The following is a 10,435-nucleotide window of genomic DNA, read 5'->3' on the forward strand; positions in this document are numbered from 1 at the left end:
TTCCAGGCCAGCCTGGGCAATTTAATGAGAGAACAGTTCAAAAACAAAATCTAGAAAGGGCTGGGAATGTAGCTCTCGGTGGAGCAGTTGCCTACCCTTCCTGAGGCACTAGATTTGAACAGCAGCTAGGCAGGGTGGTTTATATCTGTAATCCCAGCATTGGGAAGGTCGAGGGAGGACTGCCGTGAATTCAGGGCCAGGCTGGAATAAATAAGGGGTTCAAGGACACCCTGGACCACAAAAGCTTGTCTCAAACACCAATAAGGTAAGTGGGGAATGTAGGTTTTTCTTTTTCCTGTGCTGGGATCCAAACTCAGGGCCTTAAGTATGGTAAGCTTTCTAACCCAAGTCATACCTCTAACCTAGGTTGGCCTTGAGACCCAGTGATAACCACCCTGGAGTCAAAAGCTGCTGCTTTTGCAAACAAGTCACTAAATTACAAATTTTCAGCTGGGGTGAGTGGTGAAGAAGCCTACATGTCCCGCACCCTGCAGGCTGAGACAGGAAGAGGCTTGCCATGGTTTGAGGCCAGCCCGGACTGCTTAGCAAGATCCAATCTCAAAAGCTTTTTCAGTACCAGTAGAATTTTAAGCAGCACCACTATTGCTTTTCAGCTCAACAGAAAGTAACACATGACACAATTTACGTAAATATTTTCAAGGTTTTATTGCAAACCAGTACTGGCTTACCACACACAAAAAGTTGTGTGGTGGGGAGGAGGGGTTGTACATATTATAACCATGTTAATTACAATACATTAAAATGGTGGTTTACATTACAAATAAGCCTGTAAGTTTAAATATACTAGTGTTATATAACCCACTGTACAGACTTTCTTTATACAATACATACAGTTATCAGGAATGCAAAAAAAAAAAAAAACCACACACACATAAATAATGCCCATTTTACAGGTGACATTTTAAACAATGAAAACACCAATGGCTGTGACTGACTTCTGGGGCATTGGTCCATAAAAACCCTTTCTAAAAATAGAAATATTTGTAGCAGCAATGCTGTCTCTAAGCATCTGGATGCAAGTCATTGCAAGACCATTTCAATAAATTCTAGTTAATAACTATATCTTACAAAAACAAAAACGGTCTACACATAAATTTATCTTCCAAATATGGAAGAAACAAACAATGTCCCACATTGTAGTGTCCTGCAAGTGTCACATTGATGCTTATAACACCCATCTGTGGTCAGGCATACCAACACTCACACCACTGTTCACGCACTAAAGAAATCCACAAGGAAAAATAAAGAACTGAAACACTCTGCGATAGGAAAAGCTTTGGAGCTAACATGATCTCATCAGAAAAGGCACGTTTCAGAATATTTCTTATCACAGCCCCGACAACCCTGGGGAGGAGCCTTCGCAGACCAGCCTCTCCCTTCTACAGACACTATCATACCTGTCCGGGGCAGCACTCTAACGCTCAATTCAGAGATAGCACCAGGTTGGAAGGAAGGATAAAATGAAAACCCCACGAGCTCGCTGAGGGGATGTGCTCTTCGAAAAGCTTCCAGCAAACAGTGTGCAACAGGGCTGCCAAGCTTCCAGAGATGTGCAAATTCTCTTTAGGATGTCCTGTCAGCTGGCAGCTCCACCAAAAGGCTCACTAAAACACTCACAGACACACATAGAACCCTTCACAACCACGCTAAAACAGCTCAGAGGAAAGAGTCCATGGGAGGTGCGTAGGAGAAGCCAAGGAACGCCTCCGCCGCCTCCTTCACGCTGGCTGTGATGAGGATGCTGTCGGGGGATCTGCCAATGGAGCTGGGGACAGGCTCCTCGGTGAACTCGGGATCGAAGTGCCGCAGGTCACTGGGTCCACTCTACAGGAGAAGAAAAAAGCATGCTCAGTGTCAAAAACGTTCATGGGCCTACCTCTGGCTTTCCATAGTAGAGCTCAACTCTTCAGGATGCTTTACAGAAACTCCCACAATGCTCTCTTTCAAGCACAGAGCCCCATGGGCCATGTACAACTTTAAATAAAGGAGCAGTGGCAAAATGCACTTTTCGCCTCTTGGTATTTCAAGAGAACATGCCTGAAACATTACGTGACATTTGTTGGGGCAAACTTCTACTCTCTCTCTTAGAAAATAATGGATCTATGGATCAAATACCTGCCAATGTGCTACTTCTAGAAGTTCTACCAACCCCCATCCCGGCTTCCAAAATGTACTTTAAGCCTCATTATATATTTCAGCGAGACAGATACTCACCACATTTGGGTTAAAAGGGGGAGTAATCTTCTTATTTATGAGATCATCCCAGTTAATTAGGGAGAAGAAGACGTGACTCTTAATCTCCATCTGTTGAGAAGAAACAGAGATGAATGTAGACAGGCAGAGACAGGGAGGGCAGAGAGGTCTGCTGTGCGTCCCTGGGGGCTGGTGCCCAGACAGAGCACTTACAAAGTCATCCTTGGCACCGAGCCGCTTGGTCCTGTCCTTCTGCAGGAGCCCCTCCAGGAGGTGCCTCGCGGAATTTGTGATATTTGGTTTCAACTGGAGGGGTTTGTTCAGGATGTTGTCATACATCTCAGCTGTGTTTCGGCTATAAAAAGGAGGCTGAAAGAAGAGGGGAAAGAAATCAATTCACGTCTCCATGGAAGTTTTATATGGCATATATTATCAACAGGGAAAAATACTGTGTCAATGCACAGTATTTAGCTGGACTGAGATGTCTGGTTTTTTTTTTTTTCATTGTTGTTGTTGTTTTATGCTTTTGCTGTTGATTTTTTTAATGTCTCTTTTGGTTACCTTTATGAGGAAGGGGTCAGCCTAGAGTAATAAACTAGTTTTCATTAACATATAGGTAAAAAATGAAATTGGAAGGAAAAAAATCCACTTGATAATTGCTCATATAAGAAAGTTGTCATAGCAGCCTGTGCTCAGACAACTCTTGTCTAGGAGGCCAGTGTTTCTCAGAAGCAAGGGCAGCGCCCAGCGTTCCCTGTGTGCTACTCACCAGGCCGTACAGCATCTCATACAGGACGGCTCCCAGGCACCACCAGTCCACAGTCCTGTCATAAGGTTGCTTATGAAGCACTTCAGGTGCAAGATACTGAAAGATACAGCAGGTAAAAAGAACTTAGAATGGACAAAGCCAGGTAAGCTCAAGGCCAAGCATGCACTCTGAAAGGCTTAAGATCTAGAGCTAAGATGGAAGGTACATTTCTTTAGATTTCAATAAAACCTCTCTACTTTTTGAAGCTGACTGGCTCCTTAGTGATACTGGTACTTAGGAAACAACTGGGCATCCCCATGTATCTTACTAGGGGATTTAAGAGACCATTTTAATGACATGGATCTTACCCAGGGTAGTTTTATTTAAAGCACTAGAATGCTCTTTGGTACGTCCCATGTTGCATCAAACAAGTTTAGATGAGCTGAACTGTACTACAAACTCTAAAGACTTTGCTCTTGACATTCAGAGTCTTACTGCATACTTGTCTCCCGGTGGGGTGAGACAGGCCTGGTAGCCGATAAAGTGCGCTTACCTCAGGTGTGCCACAGAAGGTGGACGTTGTGCCATTGTGTTCAATGTTCTCCTTGCAGAGCCCGAAGTCAGTGAGGACAATATGTCCTTGGGAGTCCAGCAAAATATTCTCTGGCTTTAAGTCTCTGTAGTGAAAAAAAAATTGTTGCATAGTTTATATTTTATAAGATGATCAGAAGATGTCCTCCATAAAGACCACTGCCCAAAGCATTAGAAGCATTTAAATGCACTGCAGTCATACAGTGAACTAAAAGAGTTCTTGTTCTACTAAACTGTATGGTTGGCTGGCTTCCCAGTGGCATAAGACAGCTCATGTGCTGGGACACCAGGTTTTAGGTGACCATGTTGCACATACATGCCAGTTACTCTAAAGGCTCCCAACACCGGGGCTGCGCTCCTCCCCCAGAAAGGCAGCTGCCTGAGCTCAGGGACCCACCTGTACACGATGTTCAGAGAGTGCAGGTAACCCAAGGCACTGGCTATTTCAGCAGCATAGAAACGAGCCCGTGGTTCTAGGAAGCAGCGCTCCCTCTGGAGGTGGTAGAACAACTGCAGAAGACAGGACAGTCAGTCTGGGCTGCCAAAGCACTGAATCCCTCCTGATATACACTGCCAAAGAGGACAATTGCAGGAAGCGGCTCTACATAATTCACTAGCCATTTGAATGCTGGCAAGTTAAAGGAAGTGGGAATTCTGGTTAACTTTTCCTCCCCCCAGTAGCTTAAATTTAAGTATCTAAGAGCAAACACGACAAAGCAGAGACCCCAAGGCTTGGCTTCTGCCTACACTGGCTCACCTCTCCACCATTAATGTAGTCTAGGACGAAGTACAGTTTGTCGGCAGTCTGGAAAGAGAAGTGAAGTCCCACCAAGAAAGGGTGTTTCACATTCTTCAGTAGAACGTTGCGTTCTGACATGATGTGCTTCTCCTAGGAAAAGGATAGGTACGATGCGGCGGTGAATTTCAACTTGCCACCAAAATCCCAAAGTGAAGACTCAGTCCACCTCTGACCCAAGCATGAGAAGCATCTCATACCTCTTTCTTTTTCAGGATTGCTTTCTTCTGTAAAACTTTGACAGCATAGAATGCTTCTTCTGCTTTGTGTCTTGCTAGAAGAACCTGAAAATTTCAAACAATTATTGTCTCATCCATATTCAATGAGAATGTCAAACAAATACACAAAAGAATATATTGAAAAGTCTTTGCACTTGAAAGTTACCTTTCCAAAACTGCCTTTCCCAATCACTTTTAAGAAGTGGAAGTCAGATGGTTTAGCATGAGGATTGGATGACGGACCAAGGTTGATTTGTTGAGAAGGGCTTGGCTAGAAAACAGAACATTCTCTATTAATTTCACTACTTCAAAGAAAGAAATCAATAACAATGTACAAAGACTACAGCTACATATGACCAAATAAGTCACCAAACACCAATAAACATCCAAAATTAATTTTTCATTATGGAAACTGCGCTTAAGTTTTATGAAGTATGCCTTTAAATAAACTCCACTGCCTCAATACTTCGTATGTCATTTGTTAGGTTGTGAACTAATGCATTCCTGCCTCAATACTAACTTCTGGCAATGCTATTGTAATCCACTAATGCATAAATGAATTCATTTATAATTTCCTCCACAGATGTATCGCAAATAGAGAATACTTACTGGAGGAGAAGGGTTGGCATTCATAAGCTCAGGCTCCTGAGGTTGGGAGATTTTCAAGATTGACTGAACTTCGGGGCTGCGGAGAATATAAGAACTTTAGAACTTCTAAATCGCCGCTAGAGGGCACAGTGAGCTTAAACAGTGGATTTTTGACCCAAGTGTTCCCAGAGTGAATTCTCAGCATTTAAATTGAAAACACTCAAATAAATCAACTAAGGAAAAATAATAGTTAAATGACAGCCCAGTTAAAACACACAATTCTGGGTTATTCCTGGAGAGGGTGTTGAATTAGGTTAACATTTAGAAGGCTTTTTTTTGCATTTCCAGGACAGGTACAACCCACAAATTCATTCTAATGTTTATTTATTAATTTCTTTGGGTTTTTGAGACAAGGTCTCACTGTGTATGCATGCACGCAATTCAGGCTAGCCTTGAGCTCACTCTGTAGCACAGGCTGGTCTCGAATTCGCAGCAATCCTTCGGTCTCAGCCTTCTAGGTGCTGGGGTTAGGGGCATGTGCCACCACGCCCCCACATTCTAATGTTTAAAATGGGGCAGATAAACTAGAATTTAAAAGAAGAGATTTCTATCTACCCCCGGGGGAAGTCGGGCTTCTCAATGAACCCTGAACTTACTGTTTGCATGCATAGGAATTATTGGCAATCTTCTGAATAAAATCGTTCAGGCCCATCCTCCTTTGCTTCATGAAAGCTGTGAATTAAAGATGAGAGACAAAAAGAAACGTTTAGATGGCTTCACAACATCCAACGCCACGCACGCTAAGGTGATGTGGGACCTTCCACTTCGCCGATTCTAGCCAAGCCTGTTTTCTGCTTTCCTGCACTCACCGATGAGGATCGCTACCATTCCCCTCATTCTGGAGTAAGTGACAGTGCCTCTAGCAGCCTCGGCTTTCACCGTCATCGCCAAGAAGAGAATAGGATCAGAGTACAAGTCCCGAGGCCGGCTCCCGCAGCACTGCGCGGGAGCCGCGAGGCGGTCGCATTTATAAGCCCTTGGCCGCCGCGTGGGGGGCGGGGCCTGCGTACAACGAGGAAGCGCGCGGAGCCCCGCCTCCTGCGCCCCGGGGCCGCGCGCTCCGCCGCCGGGCCGGCCGGGTGCCGGGCGGTTTGCTCCTCTGCGAGCCGGCTGGCCACGCCCGCCTCGCTCGGGACGGAGCGGGCGCGGGGAGAACGCCGGTGGAGGAGGCTGGGAGGGCTGGGCAGCCTCGGGTAATTTTCCATTTTTCCCCACTTTTTGGCGCCGTGCGGCGCCCCCTCGGCTTCGCGGACGCCCGCGCCCCCCACCGGCCCGGACCCGACCTCCCGGCTGGCCGCCGCCGCCCCGGAAGCCAGGCGCACGCCGGCGTGGGCTCCGACCGGCCCGAAGCGCCGGGTCCCGGCCACTCCCGGCCCCGGATCCCCCCGCCCGAGCCGGGTTCGAGCCCGGCGGGCCGGCGGGCGCGCGCTTACCCAGGCCGCTCAGCAGGAAGGACTCGCTCCTTTTCTGCGCCTCCGCCCGCTTCTTGTGGCGAGGCCGGAGCAGGGACTCGAGCCGGGCCCGGGCCAGCGCGCCCTGCGTCTCCCCCATGGACAGCGGACGGCGGGGCGCGCGGCGGGCGACAGCGACCGGCGAGCACTGACGTTGCCTTGAAGGGGCCGCCGTGACTCAGGCCGGGCAAGATTTCCTGCCCCGAGTCCCAAAACAAACAAATGGCCCTTTTGCACGGCCGAGTCGCTTCCGAAAACGCCTTTTTTGTGCTTTTGGCCAAAACCAAGCAAGGCTGAAGAATCCCAGAACTTGGAAGAGGAGGAAGGAAGGAAAGAAGGAAAGGGGGGGGAGGAAAGGAGGGAGGGAGGAAAGGAAGGGAGGGAGGGAGAAAAGAAGGAAGGAAAGGGGGGGGGGGGTCAGGAATGTGAAGGGGAGGGGGCGGAAATAAAATAAGTCGGCGCTAGAGGGGAAAAAGTACAATCTGCATTGCACTTTTTTTTCTGGACTAATCGGGAACATTCCGTCCGTTCTGCATGTCATTTTTTTCGCCTTGCATTTTTAATCCCAGCCGTGCCCAGAACACGTGAGGCGTGGCAACGTAGCGAGTGATGCCTTTGCCCCGCGGCCGCCCTGGAGTGACCCTCCGGCGGTCCGATCCGCCTTCTTCCCTCGGGGTCTGTTCCTCTCCCGCTCTCCCACCAGCGAACAGCAAAATCGCGTCAAGTTGCCTTAAAGTCCCTTCGTGAGTCCCCATCTTCCCTCCCCCTGTTTTGGTTTATCTTGGAACGGAGTCCTCTTAGTTTTGCTACTTTCCCCCCGCAATTTCTCTCGTAAAGGGTGTCTTGGCGAACTCCTGAGAGGTCAGCAGACAGACTGCGCTCCACAAGCACAGAAGGGAGGGAAGCCGGAGGCTGCAGCCCGGGCTGGGCCGAGAGCGAGGCCGGTGCCTTCCAGTAACCCCGCCGCTGTGCGCTGCAGTCTGACCGCCCGTCGGGGACGCGCGCCAAAGTTAGCCGAGCCAGCCACAAACACTATGCCTGGGCCAGGGGCCGGGGAGACGCTTCGAGTTACCAGTATTAGCCGGGCTGGTACCTGGCGCTCGCTGATGCAGTCTGCGGTGGCTGCCCTGCCATGACCCCTTGTTGCTGAGGGCCCTGCCACATTCGAGTTGACACGCTGCAAATTACCAGCTGTCAAATGGGGAATAGCGTGCACAGCGCTTTTTTTTTTTTTTTTTTTTTTTTTCTGGAACTTGGGCAGGGGTTTGTTTTTGCAGGTACAGACTCCGCCATCATCAGCCCTCAGCTTCAAAGCCAGAAATCAGAAGGGGAGGCACATCGTCTCTATCCTAGAGACTGGTGGACAAACTATGTCTAGCACCCACTTTTTTTAAAAAAACGCACTTATTATTGACTGAAATTAACACTGACCTAAAGAAAAGTTAGGCAATTGTAAGTCACAATAAATGTCCCACATCTGCAAAGTATGCTTAGACTGCTCAGAGACACCACGTGCAGATTTCTGCTTTTTTGTCCTAAAACATTAGGAAACTCTTCCATCAGACTCTCCTGTATTCACCTTGTGCCCCAAGCTGACCCCAACTCCTCTAAGGTATGTCAGTTTTATCCACCCTACCCTCTAACAAATAATACTCAAAGCACGAACCTTTCCAAGGTGATCTTATAGCCTCCTCCTTCATTTTTCGGTGGAACAGGATATGAAGGTTGGGGGTGACTTTTCAGAGGTTAGAGTTAGAGCCAGTGAGGGCTGGAGTAACCCCGAGGGTGAGTGGGGGGTGCCTGCGGAGGCTGGAAGCTCGCAGATGACAAGGAGCACCAGCGCGAGGCCACAGTCCTCTTGGTTAGGCGCCCCCACTTTATATAAGGCAATTTACATACAGGAAGGGAGCAAGCTACAAAGTTCAACACTGGGCCATTTATTCCACCCCCCCCCCGCAACATCATCCAAAAAATTACAGTCTTAAGCGTCCTAGGCTTATTACACCCCCAGTAAGACACACAAGAAATGTAACTTCGCTGATTGCCATCACAAATCAGTCCAGAAAAAATTCAAAACACATGCTCAGGATTCATTTTCTCAAAGGAGCGCTGCAGCGTGCATGCCAGGAAGGACTTGGAATTCAAGTTAGAGGGCTCTGACTGGAGCAGAGAGGCTCAACCGTATATTTGTGGTTGGGACAGAAAAGGAACTATCTAATATGCCCCTTCCTCCCCCGGCCGACCGTGCAGCTCCGGGAGACGGATGATCTGTTAAACTTATCATTTAATGCAGAGAATCAAGTTGTTGAGACTGGGTTTTTCCCCCCCTAACCGGATACCTGATGGGTGGAGCTGGCGCCCCCTGTTCTGTCCTAGCAACCTACTAAGACTTCCGAACAGGAAGGTGACACACGGCGGCATAGGGGGAAGGGGAGACGGAGGAACTGTGTGCGACGCTCCTGCTAGCGCTGCGCCGGCTTTAGGTTGCCTTGTGGCCGCTATTCAAACACTTGATCTGTGCTTCCTTCCTGTCGCCAGTCTCCTTCTTTGGTTTAGCTAGTTCGCCTACCGGGAGGGGTCCGTCCGCTTCCTTCTCCTCCTTGGTGGCCAGAGTTGCTGCGCCATGCAGAATAAACGTAACCTAGAGGGCGATCGCGTTCTCTCGGAGAACCACTCCGGAGCGCCAGAGTCTGCCCCTTCTCTCTCCAGGTTTAAGCAGTCCCTCAAATTTCCCTGCAAACCCGGGTGTCAGGCACAGAATATATAGACGGCTTGAGAGAAGATCAGCTAACTACACTTCTATTCCTCCAAGCCGGTCGTTCCCCACGTGTGACTCGCGGAGGGGTCCATGACTCACCCAGGTATAAACTTTGCGTCAAAACAAACATTTCCGAGGGCGTGTTTTTACTTTTGCTTCTTTCTGCAGCATTGCAAACTGAACCAAAGGCGCTCAACCTGAGCTACATCACGAGCCCGTTTTTAATTTTTTTTTAAATTTTGAAACTGGGCTGGGCTGATACTTGTGGATCCCTTGCCGCAGCCTCCTACAGAGCGCTGGGATTGCAAACCATGCCGCAGCGCAAGTGTACGTGTATTTTAATACTTGCAGAAACTGGCTTTTTGTTCCCTTTGTTTAATCTTAGTGATGGACTATCAACACTGAAACCTGAAAGCTTTACTGAATATTTTATCCAATACAATTTCTCAATATTTTAGAGGAAATAGAAAAAAAATTTTATAAGGACTTCCCTAGCCTCTTACTTTCTTCAGTGTGTCAGTTGGATCAGCCTTGAATAGCTAGATACAATATCTTTTACTAAGAACAGGACAATGAATTGCTTTCCATTTTTCAGAGTCAGAAATGATGCACTTGAGTTCATCCCTAGCATGCTTGCTGGCCACATGGGGGGCGGGGGCTGAGCCAGGATTGATTAAGACTGGGCAATGGTGGCATGTGCCTATAATCCCAGCGCTTGGGAGGCTGAAAACAGGGGGATCACTGTGAGTCTGATCTGTGTAGTGAGACCCTGTAGACCCTGTCCTAAATACATTTAAATAAATAAAAATGATGAACAGTCCTGTGCACAACTTAGTTTCCTATGTATTGATCCATTGGTATACACAGAAACCTTTCTCTGAAGCATCCTTAAAGAAAGTACACAGAAATATTAGTAAGCATGACTATTACTTTACAGAGCAATGGAATGGATCAGTTTTTGCTGGAGACTGTCACCAAGTCCCTGTTATTTTTGTTTTACAGTATACATCA

The 10,435-nt window shown here is 47.9% G+C and overlaps 1 protein-coding gene across 3 annotated transcripts; it reads right to left on the reverse strand.

Moving 5' to 3' along the window:
* Nucleotides 1–646: 646 nt before the first annotated feature.
* Nucleotides 647–8,490, reverse strand: Sgk1 (serum/glucocorticoid regulated kinase 1). Of its 3 annotated transcripts, none has more exons than XM_004628523.3 (12): nt 8,333–8,490; nt 5,812–5,887; nt 5,177–5,252; nt 4,734–4,838; nt 4,550–4,633; nt 4,311–4,442; nt 3,951–4,063; nt 3,516–3,639; nt 2,984–3,079; nt 2,428–2,583; nt 2,236–2,325; nt 647–1,845 (listed from the first exon to the last, which is right to left on the reverse strand). In XM_004628523.3, exons 1-12 carry the CDS (start codon nt 8,364–8,366, stop codon nt 1,678–1,680), a joined length of 1,254 nt encoding a protein of 417 aa, XP_004628580.1. In that variant the 5' UTR covers nt 8,367–8,490; the 3' UTR covers nt 647–1,677. The 3 variants fall into 3 exon arrangements, with proteins under 3 accessions (XP_004628580.1, XP_004628578.1, XP_004628579.1); XM_004628521.3 differs by lacking the exon at nt 8,333–8,490 and adding an exon at nt 6,649–6,870; XM_004628522.3 differs by lacking the exon at nt 8,333–8,490 and adding an exon at nt 6,025–6,169.
* Between the last annotated feature and the right edge of the window lie 1,945 nt (nt 8,491–10,435).

The sequence above is a fragment of the Octodon degus genome, unplaced genomic scaffold (genome assembly GCF_000260255.1).
Source record: "Octodon degus isolate 3935 unplaced genomic scaffold, OctDeg1.0 scaffold00024, whole genome shotgun sequence".
Classification (NCBI taxonomy): Eukaryota; Metazoa; Chordata; class Mammalia; order Rodentia; family Octodontidae; genus Octodon; species Octodon degus.